At 41.7% G+C, this 21,126-nt stretch overlaps 1 protein-coding gene across 1 annotated transcript in view; it reads left to right on the top strand.

Moving 5' to 3' along the window:
- The window catches only part of iqsec3a (IQ motif and Sec7 domain ArfGEF 3a), a gene marked incomplete at both ends in the record, with an annotated part of 124,967 nt that overhangs the window by 68,825 nt on the left and 35,016 nt on the right, over positions 1-21,126 (top strand). The window contains 2 exons of the mRNA XM_079398636.1: positions 4,596-5,815; positions 14,657-14,818. Of these exons, the coding sequence (XP_079254762.1) occupies positions 4,596-5,815; positions 14,657-14,818 (1,382 nt within the window). The remainder of the gene's footprint in view (positions 1-4,595; positions 5,816-14,656; positions 14,819-21,126) is intronic.

Here is a 21,126-nt window from a genome sequence, read left to right as displayed (position 1 = left end):
CCTTTTTCTCCGGGTCCCAAGAGGGCGAGGATGGCAGTGCACGAGACCCCGTCTCCACACTCCCGTCCCCCTCTCCTTTCGCCTATGAGCAGCAGGGTCCGGTCCGAGGACGCGATGCCTTCTCCCGCGCCCCCTGCTCAGCCTTGGAGCCAGGTAAGTGTCGCACTGCACACTCAGACCCCACTTCGGAACGCACTGCCTTCCGAGGCGGGCCCCTGCGCTCCACTTCGCTGCCCCGCCGTGGGTACGTCCGTGGCTCCCTTGGTCCCGCTTGTACGGTTTCTGGGGGCCTGGCTAGCGCTCCCCAGGCTGTCTCGCTGGCTCATGAGAACCATCAGACTTGGCTACGCGATTCAGTTCGCCCGGCGTCCCCCCAAGTTCAGGGGCGTTCGGTTCACCTCTGTGTTGAGCAAGGATGCCCCTCTCTTGCGTGCGGAAGTCGCGGTCCTGCTGGCGAAGGACGCGATAGAGCCGGTCCCTCCAGCCGAGATGAAGTCGGGGTTTTACAGCCCGTACTTCATTGTACCCAAGAAAGGCGGTGGGTTACGACCAATCTTGGACCTGCGCGTCCTGAACCGGGCCCTTCACAAGCTCCCGTTCAGGATGTTGACGCAAAGACGCATTTTTCAATGCATCCGTCCGTTCGATTGGTTCGCAGCGATCGACCTGAAGGACGCGTACTTTCATGTCTCAATCCTGCCTCGACACAGACCGTTTCTCCGCTTTGCGTTCGAAGGACGAGCATATCAGTACAAAGTCCTCCCCTTCGGGCTATCCCTGTCGCCTCGTGTCTTCACCAAGGTCGTGGAGGCAGCCCTTGTTCCATTAAGGGAAGCAGGCATTCGCGTTCTCAACTACCTCGACGACTGGCTCATACTGGCCCAGTCTCGAGCACTGTTGTGCGATCACAGGGACACGGTGCTTGGCCACCTCAGCCGGATGGGGCTTCGGGTCAACTGGGAAAAGAGCAAACTCTCCCCTGTGCAGAGGATCTCTTTTCTCGGTATGGAGTTGGACTCGGTCAACCTCACAGCACGTCTCTCAGTAGAGCGTGCTCAGTCGATGCTGAACTGCCTGGAGTCTTTCCAGCGCAAGACAGCGGCTCCACTGAAACACTTTCAGAGGCTCCTGGGGCATATGGCATCCGCAGCCGCTGTCACGCCGCTCGGGTTGCTTCATATGAGACCGCTTCAGCATTGGCTTCACGACCGGGTCCCGAGATGGGCATGGCGACACGGCACTTACCGGGTCTCAGTTACCCCGTCCTGCCGTCAGACCTTCGGCCCGTGGTCGGATCTTGCTTTTCTTCGGGCAGGAGTTCCCCTAGTGCAAGTATCCAGGCACATTGTTGTCTCAACAGATGCCTCTGCCATGGGCTGGGGAGCCATGTGCAACGGGCGTGCAGCTGCAGGGCTCTGGACAGGGTCCCGGTTGCAGTGGCATGTCAATTGCCTCGAGTTGCTAGCAGTATGGCTTGCGCTGCGCCGCTTCAAAGGGCTGCTACACGACAAGCATGTACTGGTCCGTACGGACAACACTGCGACCGTTGCGTACATCAACCACCAGGGTGGTCTACGCTCCCGTCGCCTGTCGCAACTCGCTCGCCATCTTCTCCTTTGGAGTCAGAAGCATCTGAGGTCGCTTCGCGCCGTTCATATCCCTGGCGAGCTCAATCGTGCAGCCGACGAGCTCTCACGTCAGCCCGCCCTTCCGGGAGAATGGCGACTCCACCCCGAGGTAGTCCAGCTGATTTGGAGACACTTCGGGGACGCTCAGGTAGACCTGTTTGCCTCCCCGGACACGTCCCACTGCCAAATGTTTTACTCCCTGTCCGAGGGTACCCTCGGCACGGACGCGCTGGCACACAGCTGGCCTCGGGGCCTACGCAAATATGCGTTTCCCCCAGTGAGCCTTCTCGCGCAGACCCTGTGCAAAGTCAGGGAGGACGAGGAGCAGGTCCTCTTGGTGGCGCCGTACTGGCCCAGTCGGACTTGGTTCCCAGAACTCATGCTCCTCGCGACAGCCCCTCCTTGGCAAATTCCTCTGAGGAGGGATCTCCTTTCTCAGAGAGGGGGCACCCTCTGGCACCCGCGTCCAGACTTGTGGAATCTCCACGTATGGTCCTTGGACGGGACGCGGAGGTTCTAGGTGGGCTACCTCCATCGGTGGTAAACACAATCACTTCAGCTAGAGCCCCGTCTACAAGACACGCTTACAGGCTGAAGTGGAACCTGTTCGTCGATTGGTGTTCTTCCCGCCGGGAAGACCCCCGGGGATGCCCGATCGCGGTCGTGCTTTCTTTCCTGCAAGATGGGTTGGAGCGAAGGCTGTCTCCCTCCACCCTCAAAGTGTATGTCGCCGCTATTGCCGCACATCACGATGCAGTAGACGGTAAGTCTGTAGGGAAGCACGACTTGGTCGTCAGGTTCCTCAGAGGGGCGAGGAGGTTAAATCCTCCGCGCCCTCATCTGGTACCCTCTTGGGATCTCCCCTTGGTCCTGTTGGCCTTGAGGGAGGAGCCCTTTGAGCCTCTGCAGTTAGTAGAGCTTAAGTTTCTGTCGTTGAAGACAGCACTCCTCACTGCATTGGCCTCGGTCAAGAGGGTAGGGGACCTGCAGGCATTTTCGGTCGACGATTCGTGCCTAGAATTCGGGCCGGATGACTCTCACGTTGTCCTGAGACCCCGGCCTGGTTATGTGCCCAAAGTTCCCACCACACCCTTCAGGGATCAGGTGGTGAACTTGCAAGCGCTGCCCCGGGAGGAGGCAGACCCAGCCATTGCTCTGCTTTGTCCCGTCCGCGCTTTGTGCACTTACGTGGACCGCACGCAGAGCTTCAGGACCTCAGACCAGCTCTTCGTCTGCTTCGGGGGACAGCAGAAGGGGAAGGCTGTCTCCAAACAAAGACTTGCCCATTGGATAGTCGAGGCTATAGTCTTGGCCTATCAGGCCCGGCGCTTACCGTGCCCCCTCGGTGTGAGAGCACACTCTACAAGAGCCATTGCTTCCTCTTGGGCGTTGGCGCGGGGCGCCTCGATAGCAGACATTTGTAGAGCTGCCGGCTGGGCGGCACCTAACACGTTTGCGAGATTTTATAATCTCCGTGTAGAGCCCGTGTCCTCCCGTGTACTTGGCTCAGACGGCCAGTAGCACTGGGACACTGCTCGGTGTCAATCCCGCTTGCTGCGCCATTCCCCTCTACGGACCGGATACGTGCGCTTTGTTGCTTCTCAGTTCAGTTCCCCATGGCGAACCCTGTTGAAGTTCCTCCCGCACCCTCGGCAGTCAGGCGTGGCGGAACGCCAGACGCCAGGTCCAGCACTCGTGTGTTTGCCCAAGGTCAGCCCTTGTGCTGGGCTAGGTGCCCGTGTGTAGTGATTCCCCTTCGGGTGGTCCCACATGTGTATTCTTCCACGGTACGGTTCCCCTCACGGTGAGCCCGTGTCTTTCCCTGGCAGAGACCTTCTGCCGTCTCTGCTGTGTTGTTATCTCACCCCAGGCTGGCTGAGTCTACCTCAGAGACTTCCATATGTAGTACTGCCCTTGGTCAGTCCATATGTGTAATTGCCACGTGGTACCTCCTTACGCAGGATGTGGCTTCCGTAGCGTTCCCCTACTTGTGGTACGCTTTCCCAGTGTTATCCATACCCACTGTACGGAACAGCAGTGGCTGTCATCCCTGCCTAAGCCTTGTCCTATCTTCCACCCCAACTGGTGTGGGGGGACTTGCCGGCTTCCGCAGGGCACTGGAGGGGGTCAGCAATAGTGGCGTTTTCCAAGGGATCCCATTAGTCAGTCACACTGACGTTACGTCGAACGTGACTGACTGATAGGGAACGTCTCGGTTACGTATGTAACCCTCGTTCCCTGAAGGAGGGAACGGAGACGTAACGTCCCGTCGCCATAGTTGCTGTACCACCGCTGTACGGCCGGGGCACACAGTCTCGGCTCCTCAGCGAAAAACTGATGTGCGTTTGCACGCGCTCTCCTTTTATACCCGCACTGCGGGGCGGGGTGCGCGTGGCGAAACACGCACGCCAACTGTCATTGGCTTGTTTTGTTAACACTCGAAGATGATTGGGCTCTCGAGCGAGTTCCCATTAGTCAGTCACACTGACGTTACGTCTCCGTTCCCTCCTTCAGGGAACGAGGGTTACATACGTAACCGAGACGTTATTCTTGTTCTGCAAGGTCCACAGTTTGGCTGTCTTGACTATATTTCCACCTGCTATATCCACAAATTATTTAATCAAAAGTTTTTTATGCTAAAACCATAAATGCAGTCTAATTAACACAACTGTTAATGCACAGTTTAACACATGTACTTCATTGCTTCTTTTTTTCACTGTGGGGTAATTGCTTTCACTGCTGTATACAGTGTATTGTCGTTTATTTGCAAATTTTACTAATAGTTTCTGCATGAAAGGCAGTCGGAGACTGGAAAATTGGTTTGTCTCAGCATTTTATGATATTTAGCAATATGTAGTAAGTCTTGTTATTGATTTAATTTCATGCTGTCATCTCTTACTGTGGATATTTGTCTGTGCTTGTCATAATCTTGCCTCATCTGACCTTATTTCATATCTTTCTTTGCAGATCGAAATGTTAGAGCACAAATATGGGGGCCACCTAATCTCACGCCGTGCTGCTTGCAAGATCCAGACGGCCTTTCGCCAGTATCAGCTCAGCAAAAACTTTGAGAAGATCCGAAACTCCCTCCTCGAAAGTCGCTTGCCACGCCGTATCTCCCTGCGAAAAGTGCGGGTGCAAAATACAGAGGGTATCTCAGCTGAACGGGCACTGGCTGAAGGCTGCAATCTGGCAAGTATCCCCCTTGTCCGGTCCCCATCCCTGCCTACCACGGTAGGTGGCTCCCTTACTGACCTCGAAGATTCCTTCAATGAGCAAGTCCAGTCTCTTGCCAAATCCATTGATGATGCACTTAGCAACTGGAGCATGAAGACCATGTGTTCACTCCAAGAAGGTGGCACCTACCAGTTTAGCTCAGAGGCCTTTAGTACAGATGGTGGCAAATCTGGGTTGGCAGGAACAGTCCGAGAAGGTGGCCCAATGGACCCTGCCACATTCCATAGCGGAACAGGTCAAGTAGACAATTCTGAGAACATGGCCCGGAGTGCCAGCAAGCTGATGATGGCCTTCCGGGATGTGACAGTTCAAATTGATAGCAAGAACTTTCACGTGTCCTCTTCCGTTATGGAGTCCTCCACCTCTGTTTCTCTCGGTAATTGTGTCCAGCAGGGGTCCATAATTACTGAGAGCCCACAGCAACCTCTGGTCAGTGATGCAAAGGAACAACCTCAACAAGGACAACCACCACCATCTCCACAGGATCCAGCTCCTCCTCCCCTAGAGGAGGAGGCTGATGAAATACCTGATGGTGACTTCCCAGCTCCTCCACCAAGTGAGGAGGAGCTTGGGGAGGATCTTCCACCTCTGGTGCTGGAGAAACAGGAAGTTCAAGAACCAGCAATTCCGGCAGAGACAGCAATAACCTCTGAAACCTTGTCTCCACCAGAAGTTGCAGAGACGCCAGTCACCCCCATTGTAGAGGTTTTGGAAGCTAAGCGAATTGAATCAGACACAGCTGACAACAGCTCAGAGCAGATGAGTAGCAGCAGTACATCCACATCAGCCCAGTCGGCTTCTGAGGTCTCGTCCAAAGAGGCTTTACAGGCCATGATTCTTAGCTTGCCCCAATACCACTGCGAAAACCCAACCAGTTGCAAATCTCCTACCCTCTCTACTGACGTCATGCGAAAACGCCTATATCGTATTGGCCTCAACCTCTTCAACATGTGAGTACCCTGAGAACCTCTTATCTCCAGTTGATTGTTATGATTGCAGAACTCTTTACATCACACTTGCTTGAAGTGACTAATGCCATATATTTTAGGCTATAAAACCATTTTCTCTCTCATTTTATCAAGCTGTTCTCACCTGCCTCTAATATCGCTGCTTGAGGACTGCTCTTCAAATCCAAATTCTAGTTTTCACTGCTGTCTCGCTTCCGTCTCACTCCTGTCATCTAGTTCTGTCTCCAGCTGTAGCTAACACCCCCTCCCTGATGCCTGTCACCTTGGGTTTGTCTGACCCTATTAATAGCACTGCTTTTATTTAAAGTGCTGTCTCACTCCCTTTTTCCTAATCTCATCTTGCTCCATTGCAAACATAAAGACATTTTAAAAGTTGGTCTAGTTGCCTAATTAATAGTACACTACAATAATGAGACTATTGGGATTATCTGAGTTTGTACATAAGGAAGATATATATATTACTTCCACATTTTGTCTTTTGGTCTTCAACATCACTCTTCAGATAATGAGCTTGCCATAAATACCATCTCAATAATAGTTTGCATTTTGACTCTAAATAGCAGTGCTTTCCAAACTTGTCCGAGGCTCCCATTTGGATGTCTCTGTTTACTGACACAACCATTTCAGGTCTTACAGTCTCTAATGAGCTGATGAGTTGAATCAGGTGTGTCAGATGAGGGAAAACAGTTTGGAAAACATTGCTTAGGTAAATTGTGACTACCAACTATTCAGAGTTATAATTTGTAATTGCTACTTGTAGCTATGTTTAATATTTTATTACTTTGCTATTTATTTTAAAGTAAGATCTTTAGAGTAGGGTAAGGTTGCTTCTTTATCCCGTTTCCTGCATTGCTGGCTGTTATTCCTAATTATACATTGCAGTTCTCTCCACTGTCTATTATTTTTTGATCCAAATATCTAATTTCCTCAAGTTCATTTCACAGAGGCCTAATCTGAGACATGTTTTGTTGAGATTTCATTTTTAATACAGGACCAGTTTGTTTATTTATTCACAGATAATGGGTTTTATAAGGATTAGATAACATCAAGATCATGTCGGTTTACTAAGAAGGAACATCATTTCTAAAATTCATGCATGACTGCAATATGGCAATCTCCCTGAAGGCATTAAAATATGATTTTGCAGCACCCCCAGAAATCACAAGAAATGTCTGATTTGAAATAATCTTGCATATAGAGTAATATTTATGTATACACAAATTACAGTATATTATATATTATAATGCTAAATGACTAAAAGTAAAAAGTAAAGAGTCTAAAGACCATCGACTCTACCGTGCGACTCCACCGGGCTAGGACACCGGCAAAGGATATTAGTATCGCTTTTTATTTTTATTTTATTTATTTATTTATTTATTTTAGGTTTACTATTGAAATGTTGTTGTTGTATGCATTTGTCAATTTGATTTAATTTCTGTATTTTCTTAAATGGGTGTGTATAGAGTATTTACAGAGTGTTAACTTTTAGTTTTAGTTACTTTTTCGTATTTGTAAGTCGCTTTGGATAAAAGCGTCTGCTAAATGACTAAAAGTAAGTAAGTAAGTATAATACAAACATTTTTCAACACTTTTTAAATTTTAAGTTTTTTTAATGTTTATATTAGTTAAATAATGTTTGTTTTTATGTTTTGTTTTTTATTTTTTTTAGCTATGTTTATTAATTGCACATTGTTTTTGTACTAATTCCCATTGCATATCAAGATGGATTTTTTTTTTTCTTATATTTGCCTCTTATATTAATATCAGTGATATTAGCATACCAAAGAGCTGTCCTATCACCCAGGTGCATCTTTCCAACTAGGAAATCTGTTTTTCAAAGCTGGAGAAATGCAGCTCCACTTTACAAATCCTGTTGGGTTTATTTCTGCAGTGTCACATCGCTGCCAATTAAAATTCTGCTACCGCATGTCTATTCTCTATGTTCAGCCAAGAGTGACTGAGGCAGAGTTTGATAAGAGCTCTCTATACGCAAAACATCACAGAGGTGCATGATGGGAAAGGTTGAATCAGGACTTGCTGGACTATGTATCATAAACATAACAGATCAAGGTCAGAAACATTCTGCAAATGCAGATGCTAATGCTGACTATCACATTGTAAATGTACATAGTTGGCGGCAACAAGTCTCAGCACTTAAGGGGATAATAGAGTTAATTTCAAACGTCTGTTCCATTAAATGGGATGTGTTAGCAGTCCCATACAACATGCTGACATTTTAAAGAAGTGGGATTCAGCAAGATTATTCTCAAACTATTGCTCCTTCATGACAGTAATTATCCTGAAAGATTCATGCTCTAGCTTCAGTTTATTTTCCCTTTCATTGCTGTTACAGCATCCAAGGTGAAACGCATTATTCCTACCTCATAATGAATGCTTTTTGCACTGAAAGTAATCGCGTGAGACAGTAACAAAAAAAACAAACAGAAAAAGCTTCAAAATCACATCTCCAGAAAGCATCTAACAGCATGTTCCTGACGTGGTAACTTATATAACTGACAAATAGGCTTGCATTTACGCACAGCGGCTCTTTATCCATCTTGCGAAAGGGAAGGTGCATAATCTACTCATTTATTTTCCACCTTCACCAAGTGAAACCTTCTTTGCCCTGTGTTGATGCCGACAATATTCACGGTAGAATGTAACAGAAGGAATTCATCTGTTTTATAGGGCTGAGTGAATGTATGTGTGCACTTGATTATGAATCAGCTGGGAGGGCGATACCGGCTGCCAAGCTGAGTGGGAGGCTGTTTATTTTCCACCCGCTCATCATATTTTCTTTAAATGAAGGAAAGTACAGTGAGAATTTTGAACATATGATTAAATCCCTCAAATGACTCAGCTTCATCTGTCATTCAAGGATTAGTTCACCCAAAAAAGAAAATACTGTCATCGTTAAATCAGCCTCATGTTGTTCAAAATCCATATGACTTTCTTTCTCCTTCGGAACAGTTTTGTCAGTGTTTTATGGTTTCCCTTATTTTTAAATGAAAGTTTAAATTAATGTTGTGTGAAATAAAGTATTCATTTAGTTTACACAGATTATATACATATCATATTCGGTGGACTTTTGCTTTTCTTAAAAATGAGGTGCTCATGGGGTGAGACGCTAAAAAAACGTCATGTAACCGTCATTTATTGACAAACAATTTAACAAAAAATGCAGAAGGAATACAAAAACATATTATGTGATCAGCCTTTTAGCAAAAATCGTATGAATTTGTACGAGTGATGTCGTACGACTTACCATGAGATCGGGCTGGTTTTTCTTTGAATTTTGGGGCTTTTCTCATCAAATACAGATATCTGATTTGCAATTGATTCAATTAATTTGATTAAATCTGCTAATTAATCGACAGCCCTACTTTTAATATTATCAAAGAAAGCAAAATATATATATAAACCAGTCTCTCCCTTACCCAGACTTCATCGCCTCAAACACCCCGACAGATAAGGATAAGCCAATTTTTAATCAAATGGAGGTTTTGCTCTAAGAGAGTGAGTGAAAAGAGAGAGGGGTTGTCATTAGTTCCAGCAGTTCATTTTCTGCAGGGTAGCCTAATACCTGTGACAGCTCAGACTGAATCTAAAGCAGGTATGTGTGTGTGTGAGACATGAGATGCTGAAATCTGAGTTTGGATTAAGAGAGAGATTTTGGGACTGGAATGTGCTTTCACTAAACAGATCATTAAGAAAGGAGAAGGATTATGGGGGCTCTGTGAGCGTGTAAATGTTGGAAAGAGCATGTAAAGGACATATAGAGGACACTGATGTGTGAACGAAGGACGGTTAGTAAGCGGAGTGAGTATAACACTCTAAATTGAGTTTTCACCTGCCTCGTGAACAGAATGGGAATGTTTCCCCAAAAGAGAGGAAAACAGCAGGTGAGAGGAGAAAAGAAAGCAAGGAGATTGTGTTTGGGTTTCAACATAGATTTTAGATTCTGTTTATGTGTTAGTATAGGAGACTGGCCATGATCGTAAGGTGCCTTCAAAAAGCTGTGCTCTTAAGTGTCAACATTTATGCAGGGCTTATACCTGCAGCTGCCCCCCTTTTTTTTTACAATACCAGAATAGAATCAGAGCACAGATGTTAGTTGAGTGTCAGGTGGACTTTATGTAGCTACATGTTGCAAAAGCTCTTTCTGTCTATCTGTATGTGAAGATTGGTATTTCTTCAACTGGAAGTACTTTTGGCCCTGTGCACTTTTAGAAAATACAGTCCCTTAAAACATACTGTTCACACCTTCACTGGTTTATTTAATGGCAGTGTCTTTTCACACTAAGTGCAAACAGCCAAACTTGTTGCCAAAGGCTATTTTTGCTCCAAGGCATCTTTGCTCAGACAGTTTACCCTTAGTACAAATAGCACATTACTTCTACAAATACAGTATTTTATGTGAATTGCATTTATCACTATTTGCATAATTGTAGCTTTATTGGCGCAAATAAGAATCCTCCAAACATAAGTGATTTTTTTTTTCTCAAAAACTTGTCTTCTTACATCTCAAACATTCTCGTTGTGGACTTACTGTTTGTTTACATTCCAATCAAGTAGAATAACTTTTGGATACAGTTTATTAATGCATCTTAGGGTGTCATAGTTTTTTTTTTTCTTTTTAATATATGGATTTTGGTTTACATTTTATTTTATGGTGTCTCTGTTACTGTGTAATTATACATTTAAGTACTGAGTAATATTAATTAACTACATGTACTTACTGTAGGGTTAGGATTATTAGGGTTTGTAATTATTATTGCATGTAATTATGCATAATTTATTTTTATTATAATATTAAGTACATGCAACAAGGCCTGGGGAGCAATGGCAGGGCAGACAGTTCGGAGATCCACGGCGGAGCAGGGAGCTTGGGCAGCCATGGTGGATCCTGCGTGGCCTTAACTGGATCCTGCGTGGCCTTAATATGCCCCCCCCCCCCCTTTGGGAGAATAAGGAGTTCTTTGGGAGAATAAGGAATTCTGGGGGTGCTCTGGCGGAGCGGGCACTGGGATGGCCCCAGGAGGAGCGGGCACTGGAACAGGCCCTGGAAGAGCAGGTACTGTGACGGGCCCTGGAGGAGTGGGCTCTAGAGCAATGGGCTCTGGAATAAGGATAGGTGCCGAGAACTCTAGGGGTAGCACCGTGTCCAGGAGCTCTGGGAATGGAGCCAGCTGTCTTGACAGAGAGGCCGGCAGGTTTGAGGAAGCTGTGGACGGCGGCCTTGATTTCCTCGCGGAAGGTAGACCTGAGGGAACCGCAGACGGCGGCGGGCTTGGTACCAGAGCCGTGGACAGCATGTTTGGGGTTGAGCAGGCGGTCCGAGCCATTGGTGCGGTATGTGGAGGTTCTTTGCGTGGTGTGAGCTGGGGAGACGCGACGTGTTCCAGCGGGAGCGGGATGACAAGGCTTGGGAATTTCCGGTACTTCTTCAACCTCAAAGTCGGAACCGTTTAAGAAAAGGACGAGATTAATTAGCTCGATCAGGGGAAAACCACCAATGGGAAGATGGCAGCGTATCGTCTCGTCATCCAACCCCGGCAGGAAGCTTGCACCTAAAGCATACTCGTGCCAGCTCACCCAGTTAGAGAACTCGAGAAAACCCTCCACATATCACTCCAACCTCCGATCGCCCTGCCACAAACCCCACAACGCGTCCTCAGCTGCAGTCATCTCTTTGGTCCTGACAATAGCATGGAAGAAAAGGCAGTTTTGATATATAAATGAACACCTAGGACATGAATCAGTGTTATTTTACTTTATATACCATTATAGTATATATCAAGATTTTCTTAGTTTTGTTATGTATGTTGTCATTTGTATTAGTTTTTTAATATTTTTATTCAGGTGTTTAGCTTTTGAGTCGAAATATTTAATTAGGTCACTAAACGCAAAGCTTCCGTGAAGAAAACAGTTGACATCAAGTAGCTTTAGTCCAAGACAAATTTAAATAAGACAAGTTTAAATTAGGCAAAAATTTCAGGGATAATGCACAGTCATACCACTTTTTTCACTGCTATGAAGACAAGAGATATTGACTGTTTTAAAATCAGACCCGTTTATTACCGTATAATCTACTGCAGTGTAGAAAACAATCATCCTGCATATCAAGAAAGATGAAATCAGCCACAATATTACAGTGTTGTTTAATACTGAAGTCAATTGATAGCTATAACACAGACACAAGATGGCAGCAGTTGAGTTTGAAGAAGAAAGAGAGAAAGAAGAGTGAGTCTGCAAAACCCGGATGAGCGGAATATTTGTTATTGACAACAGTTGTTATCAGGGAATAACACACATTGGAATGTCGTAGAATCAACTATTCCATAAAGCTGTGTAATAATTTTAGATACAGTATAGATGGGGGATCCTGCCATGGTAACATCAACCTCCACACAACCTTCTCAGATGCTCTCTTCATTATTCTATCACTCATTTGCAGCAGTTTTAAGATTTGCCGTGCTTACTGAAAACTAATTTTGTCCTAACTCAGCACTACTTCTGCCACCCATGAGAAAAGTTTTCTCACCTGCTAGAAGCCTGAAGTGGAACAGCGATGAATGTTAATATTAATGGCACCATATAACAGAGGTCAAGTTAATCAAGTCAATGAAATTGCAAATTAAAGTGACATTTAATATGCTCTTTATGAAAGAAAAAAGAAAGAGAGAAAGAAAGAAAGTAAACCAAATCAATCTGGGGTTTAAACACATGCAGGACATTTCCTGTCAATGGAAGGAGCTAAACTTTCTAAAATGAAATTACATGTGTCAAATTTAATAGAGTTTTAACATATATTTAACCAATTAGCAGCATTTGTATAATAGTTTTCTGCTAGAATTACAACCATTTTCAAAAAACAGGTGCACACGAGAGATGTTTAATGGCCATTTGACTTGTTTAAGAATGAGCCCATCGTTACTGTTTTTCCATCACGATAAATAGACAAAGTAAAAACAACACAACCTATTCAGAACCACATATCACACTATTGCATATCATTTCAGTTCCTTTAAAATAAAACATAGTGACAGGCCTTTTATTGTAACTGACAAACAGGCTGTTCATAAACTACATTATGTTCCCCTCAGTAAAGCTAGACAGTGTCGGCAGGGGTTGTACATTTATTATGAGGAGTAAATCATTGTAATGAATAGGGAATATAGAGTGAAATAGGGATATTGTAGAATGCAGTGAGGCAAACCAGAAATACACGGTTCTCTCAGCATGTGGATGAATGAAAGTTTAGTGGACCATCTATAAATCCATGTACTTTTTTCTCTCAGGGCAAAGACTTAGCGATGAAAATGCTGACTGAAGGAATAAAGCAACTCTATAAAGTACAGCCGAGAAGCGTCTTTCTGTCCCCCATCGTCACTTTTATTATTTGAAGGCAGGAAAGCGTTGACATTCTGGTTATTGATAAGCCACTGAATAGAAAAATAGCGGTTATTAATGCCCACTTGGCTTCTGTTGAATGAGATTCCACAGAAAGTCTCTGAAGGACTGTATGAGATTGAAACTCCTTTAACAAGAGACACATAAATCTTTATATCCAATAATAACAACAAAACATTGTGTATTTATTTTTTTAGTTCAATTAAAAAAATCAAATATATAAATGATCAAATAAAAAAATCATTATCTTCATCTTTCTTTTTCTTTTCTTTAGAACACATAAGAAGATTTTTTTTTAAAGAACTTCGTTGTTGTATAATAAGTATTGGACCTGTCAAGCTCTAAAATGACAAAAAACAGGTAACACTTTATTTTAAAGTCTCTTAACTAGTTGCTTATTAGCATGCATATTACTAGAATATTAGCCATTTATTGCTACTAATTAAGCACATATTAATGCCTTATTCTACATCCCTAATCCTACCCAATACCTAAATTTAACAACTACCTTACTAACTATTAATAAGCAGCAAATTAGGATTTTATTGAGGGAAAAGTCGTAGTTAATAGTGAATATGTGTTCCCTATTCTAAAGTGTTACCAAAAAAAAAAACACCATAGAGCATGATAAAATTATTACTAATGCACTATTTCCCCCATCTTGTGAAGTCATACAATAGCTTTGTGTAGTGACTAGTCAAGTCAAGTCACCTTTATTTATATAGCACTTAAAGTACAATGCAGATTGTGTCAAAGCACTAAACAGTATCAAATTGGAGGATAGAGTGTCAGTAATGTATAATAATAAGATTAAACACTCAATTTTCAGTTAAAGGCATTTCATTATTGACTAAACCAATCCGCTTATAATCTTTCTCTTTCAAATCAAATTATGGTGTCTTTGACATCAAAAATGCAGTCGATGTGCTATTTATGCAATTCATTTCACTAGTAGTTCAGTTTTTTTTTGTTTGTTTTTTTACTTTGAAACCAAACAGAATCGCAAAAATCTTCTATATTTTTACTTTTTCTGTTACAATCCAATGCAATTACAATACAAATCCTGTTGTAATATTATAATATTAATATTGTAAGTTAATATCTATCCAATACTGTACATTGTAAAAAAAAAAAAAAGTTGAGCCAACTTGAAATTTTAAGGCAACCAGCTTCAGCAGATTTTTGAGTTTTCTCAAGTTGTTGTTTTAAGTTTATGCAACAAAAAGTTGAGAATCTCCTACAAAAATAAGTTGAGAGAACTACAAAATCTGCTGAATTTGGTTGCCTTAAAATTTTAAGTTGGCTCATTTTTATTTTTTTTTGCAGTGTAGTTATGTACTTGAGTTAAGGTTTTAACAGTGCTAATAATTTTTCTTTCTCTATTTATCTCTTTCTCTGTGCATCAAACAGAAATCCAGACAAGGGCCTCCAGTTTCTCATCTCTCGTGGGTTCATTCCGGATACGCCTATAGGTGTGGCACACTTCCTGCTCCAGAGGAAGGGGCTGAGCCGACAGATGATCGGCGAGTTTCTTGGCAACAGCAAGAAGCCATTTAACAGAGATGTGTTAGAGTGAGTATATGAAAATGCCTCTTAGTATCCATAGCTTAAAAAAAAGAGTAATGAGAATCTATAACGGTGTGTGAAAAAGAGAACAATATTATAAAAGAGAGAATATTTACACTTTTAAATGGAAGCATTTTTGTTTTTTTCTCCGTGGATTTGGAGAGTCATGGCATCTTTTAATGAGATCTCCCTTGGCTGCTGAGCTCCCGCAGTCTAACTGCAGAGCTTTGCACTTGGAAATGATACACTCTTGAGACCTCTTAGCAGAGTCAGTGTGTGTGTGTGTGTGTGTGTGTACAGTGCAGTACATATGAGGTTTTTGAAGTGATGCATCTTCTAGACTTAAAGGGACAGTTCACCTGAAAATGAAAATTCTGTGATCTTTTACTCACCAACATCTACCCACATTCTTCAAGATATCTTCCTTCATGTTCAACAGAAGAAAGAAACTCATACAGGTTTGGAACAGCTTCAGGGTGAGTAAATGATTTTATTTAGGGTAAACTATCCCTTTAAATGCGTAAATGCATCCACACTTATGTTGGGCCCTATGTGTACTTTAAGGCCTCTTCAGAGACAAAATGAATGAATGAATGCATAACGAAAGAATAAAAAAAGTATAAACAATAAAACCTTATTCAAATTTTTATATTTATTTTAATACTTACTATTTACATATAGATAATACTAAAATAACATTGACTATTACATGACCTAAAATGAAAAAGCCTAGATCATAATATTCCACTTAATACAAGAATCAAGAATGTTACATTTTTAGATGCACCAAAAGTATGCAAAGGTCTTCAATCTTTTCAAGTAAAGAAAGAACTCCTCCCTGACAGATTTTTGGAGCATTTAGGAGCGTTATTATTTTCCCGTAGAACCCTGGAAAGGTCTTTCAAATACTCCCCCGAAAACTTTATAATGCTGTAGTAATCCATCAATCCCTAGTGCTTGTAATTTTTTTTTTCGTTCTGCTCAACATCTCCACAAAAGCTTGATTTTTTTTGCAAAGGTCAAGGTGTGTGTAGGCTTAGTATTAAAATGTCAGTAGAAGAAAGGAGTTTTAAAGTTATATGTGCCATGATACAGTAATGATCATAGAGAGAGAATAAAAATAAATTAATTAATTATGATAGAATCACTGTTTTACGGCTGATCAGTGAGTCAGCCAGCGATTCATTGAATGAGCCGTATAACATCAACTCTGCAAAGGAAATTAAAATACAAAATATAGTGAAAACACCATTAATTAGCACAGTAACAAGAATCAGAATCAGCTTTATTGAAGTGAAGTGACATACGGCCAAGTATGGTGACCCATACTCGGAATTCGTGCTCTGCATTTAACCCATCCAACGTGCACACACACAGCAGTGAACACACACACACCGTGAACACACACACGGAGCAGTGGGCAGCCATTTATGCTGTGGCGCCCGGGGAGCAGTTGGGGGTTCGGTGACTTGCTCAAGGGCACCTCAGTCGTGATCTTGAGGGTGGAGAGAGCGCTGGATATTCACTCCCCCCACCTACAATCCCTGCCGGTCTGAGACTCGAACCCGCAACCTTTTGGATTACGAGTCCGACTCTCTAACCATAAGTGTCATAAGCTTCCAGTACACAGAGACAACAACAACACACAGACAATAAAAATAAGATGAGAATATAAATACACAATATAAATAGACAATGGTCAATGATAGAATGGAATAGAATAGAATGAGATGCAGGGTTGTTTCAACCATGTTCTTGATCGAACCGTAAATTGTCTGATTCGCTCTGATACCCTACAAACAGGATGTTTGAAAAAATACAGTGGTGGGAGAAAACGGCTGAGCAGAATCTATCTCCCTAATTTCCCAACAGTCTTTCTCTTTGTTTCATCTGACAATGCATTTATCAGCTCCAGGAAGCTGCAATAGGCAATGTTTGACTAATTATAACTTCAAATCATTATTCTCCAGTTTTTCATCACTTTCATGCACAGCAAACACTTTTCTGAATTTAATGAAGTCCAAAATCAAACTTATGCTTTTTTACTAACTAATATTGGGGTAAAACAAAAGAAAGCATGTGGTATTTACTAATTTCATTTACCATAGAGTTTTACATTTACTTGAAAAATTGGTGATTTGGAAATATTAACAACCGTACTACCAAGAAAATGAATAAAACACATTGCCCTTGGCTGGAAATAATTAGTATCATTAATAAGCTATTTTAAACCAAATATTTAGGCATAAAAAGAAACTGCACAGTTCATTTTAGGTACAGTCTTTACTTCTACTGCTTTAAGATGTGAGCTATAACATGCAACACAACAAATTAAAGACTCTCTGCTGTAGCCAAAGACAGGGTATTATGAATATTTCATGGCGATATAATAAATGGACACTAATATTTTTATTTCCCTCAAGTCAAGTCAAGCCTTTGCATATTAAAACAAATGTCATTGCTATTAAATTTTCTTTGGTACACACATAAATATGAAAGAAAGAAAAAAGGCTTAATGTTTTAAAAAATCATCAAATAAACAATCAATCTAGATTCCTTCTTTGGATCTCCTGACTCAGAAGGCAACCTGTCTATCAGCTTCAACTGTTTTCCAGAAGACAAGCTTTGTTCTTCAGTGGCTTGTTTCTTATTTGGACAAGCAGAGCATTTATTCCTAGTATCCCAAATTTATAACAGAGCAAACACTACAAGCTTGCGTGACCTCTCTCCAGAGCGAGAGAGGCAATATTGCCCACGCAAAGTTAGATGCCACAACTCCTTGACAAAGTCATGCAAAGCAAGGCATGGAACCCCATTCTATTACTAGAGTAAGTATAAATAGCTTTTTTATGCATACACGAAGGTCCACATGCAGTGCACAACACAAATTTTGTCACCAGAATAGTACATGCGTACTGTACACGCACCGCTCGATTTCTGCAATCGTTCGTACTTTGCATGCCCAGGTGTCTCATGCACATTAAATTTGTTTTGCACTAATCTGTTGTTCCACAAGGTGGCAGCAACAAAAAACTGCAACAAAAACAGACACCCACATTGACAAGCAATTGTGTAAGTGGGTAATTAGATAACCACATCCTTAGTTTAAAAGAGTAGAAAGACATTTTTTATCAGTCATAACTTCTGGAAAAAAAAATAGCGCAGACACTGGACAAATATGAAACTTGTTATAGCACGTCTACCACTTGTGTTCATGCATGCTATCAAATGGAGTATGTTTCGAAAGGCTAGGGGTTTGACTGTATGCAGCATAGCATATGCAAAAAAATAAGTATATTTTATCCAAAGCGACTTACAAATGAGGACAATGGAAGCAATCAAAATCAACAAAAGACCAATAACATGCAAGTCCTATGACAAGTCTGAATTCTCTCTCTCTCAAAAAAAAAATCACATTCTTGAGTAAGTACACTGTAATTGCATTTACTATAAAATATGGTAACACTTTATTTTAAGGTATCCCTTAAACATGTTACATGTACTTACTATTCTAATAACAATAAAATTATGCATAATTAAATGCAAGTAACCCTAAAACAAACCTTAATCCTAACCCTAACCCTACAGTAAGTACACATAGTTAATAATTATTACTCAGTACATAAATGTATTATTACACAGTAACAAGGACACCTTAAAATAAAGTGTAACTTAAAATATTGTGCAACTATGAAAGTGAATGATGATCAGGGACTGTCAAACTCAACAAATGAAAAAAAATAAAAATAAAAAAGAATTAGTGCAATTAATCATCAAAGTAGCTTATATGACTAATGTGCCTTTAACCAAGTCATCTGAAACCATACAAAAAACTTTGCATGAGGTACAGACTGAAATTAATGTTGCAGAGAGGTAGCGGAGACTGTAAACTTCAACAGGAAAGCAACTTGAAAGCTAGTTCATTGCAAACATTTACTTACTCACGTTGTTAAGATATTGGAGATTGGGGAAATGCTCAAGTAAAAAAGATAAAGAGAACTATTCTTTTGATTATGAGATTGCCTTAGCATGTGACTGCCTAATGCAACAGTCATGGAAGGAATGGAGCGGAAGGATTTCTCTCCTGTTATAAGCAAGAACTATTGACTCGCATCCTTTGTTTATACACCCACTGACATATATACACCTAATATATTTAATAAATCAAAGATCACAGAACTGTTGAAACATAACGGCGATGTAAGGTTGATAGTAAAGGTGGGCTTTCAAATAGCCATAGTAATCTAAAAAAAGTTAGGGTAACACTTAAGAATAGAGAACACATATTCACTATTAACTACGGCTTTTACCTCAATAAATTCCTAATTGGCTGCTTATTAATAGTTAGTAAGGACTTTGTTAAGTTTAGGCATTGGGTAGGATTAGGGATGTAGAATAGGGTCATGTAGAATAAAGCATTAATATGTGCTTAATTACTACTAATAAATGGCTAATATTCTAGTAATATGCATGCTAATAAGCAACTAGTTAAGAGACCCTAAAATAAAGTGTTACCAACGTTAGTTGGCAGAAATGCACCTGACAAGTTGACAGATTGTCCAAAAAGAAGCTCTAGCAGGAGCAGAAAGAAAACTGAAATGGTACCTATAGGTTCCTACTGGTAGCAATTCAAAACATCAGACAGACAAGATTGGCAAAGTTAATTATTTGCAAATGTATCAGCAAATTTTAACAGACTTGTTTACTACTACTATTCTTTGTCTGCCATGCACAAATATCCTCACCTGCTAAATGCCAAAAGCGACTGGAGGTGTTGAACATATGGATTTTTTGTGAATTGCTGCATGCATTTAAGGTCAGTTGATCAAGTCAGTGAAATTGCAAAATAAAATATCCCCTCACTATCAAAGACCCGACTACTCATCAGCTGGAGGCCCTGGCATTCAGAAGCTCTTCAGGAACTGATCCAATTAGCCCAGGCCGTAATGCATCCTCAGGAACAAGCTGTGATGTCCAGTAATCTTCAGCAGAATAACACGCAGGAGGTAATGTGCTACTGGGAAACCTGAATAGGTCTACTGGGGGAAACATTCCCCTATCACCATAAATGTGTTGGAAGGGGATGTTTCTTGCTGTTCAATTCACATTAGTTGGTGTGGCACAGTGACTAAAGCTAAGGATTGAGCTCATAAGGACCTGGCCATGATCTACAGTATCCCCTTAGTACCCTCGAGCAAGACATTTAACCCAAGGTTGCTCCAATTGTATTGTCTCCATAATAAGTGTATGCTACAGGCTTGGCTTTTGTAATCAGCCACAGGGAGCTCAGAAAATGTGCAAACCAGCTTTTTGGAGATGTTCACCGCTTCTTTTCTCTTTCCTCAAGCCTGACGATCCATAAACTCTGCAAGACTTTGCAGTTGTTGTACAAAACAAAAGGCAGCATAGCACCCTAAAGACCGTAAATCAGTTTCTCATTTGATGAAGACCTTAGAGTAGTTGTTCCTGATCTATTAGACCAATGTTCCCAACCTTGATCTTGGAGTACGCCTAATAGTACACATTTTGAATGTATCCCTTATCAGACACATCGATTTCATGAAGGACATGCAGGATAGGTGAAGTGGAGTTATAAAAAATTGCTTAGAGGTTTGATTTAATTTGTTTGTTAGCCCTACAATGGACTGGCCATCCATTCAGGGTGTTTTTCTATTTTTATTTTGGCAGAGATGCTGATATAGCCTCAAGACCCTACATAGGTCATCAGTTTGGAAAATGGAAATAGATGATCTCTGTACAATATGTCTGTGCACACTTTACATTCATTTGTCTGCAGTGCAGTATCTGAGTACATTTTGACCGTTCTGAAGAAGAAAAAAAAAATATGAGGACATTGGCACAAATGCACTATGCTTTTCTTTTTGTCCTGAAAGTAAGAATCTGCATGCTTGTCTTTTTTGAAAATGAGCTTAAGGAGTGTTTTGCTTTTGGTGCAGAAACACTAGATGTTTCTCTCAATTTCTGTTGATAATGCAACCAGTTTGACACATGAGCACCCAGTGCTTCCAGACACATGGGAAAAAGCTCAAATTCGTGTTAAAGTTTAGTGCAGACCTTACTATACAAAGCACATCCATTATTATGAGCAAGCTTTTAGAATAGATCTTCCATTGTTTTTCAGACTATATAATAATTTTTTATGATTTTTCTAAGTTTGTGGGTCTGCTAAAGCAACAACACCAGCTCAACTGAGACCTATTTAGCAACAACACATTTAATTGATCAAAAGACTGTAAAATGAAGCATTCCAACAAAAATAAGAAACCAATAAGCAAACAAGCATTATACACATC

Source organism: Barbus barbus (assembly GCF_936440315.1).
Source record: "Barbus barbus genome assembly, chromosome: 39".
Classification (NCBI taxonomy): Eukaryota; Metazoa; Chordata; class Actinopteri; order Cypriniformes; family Cyprinidae; genus Barbus; species Barbus barbus.
The sequence above is the reverse complement of the archived record's forward strand: the minus strand, read 5'-3'. Positions and strand labels throughout refer to the sequence as shown.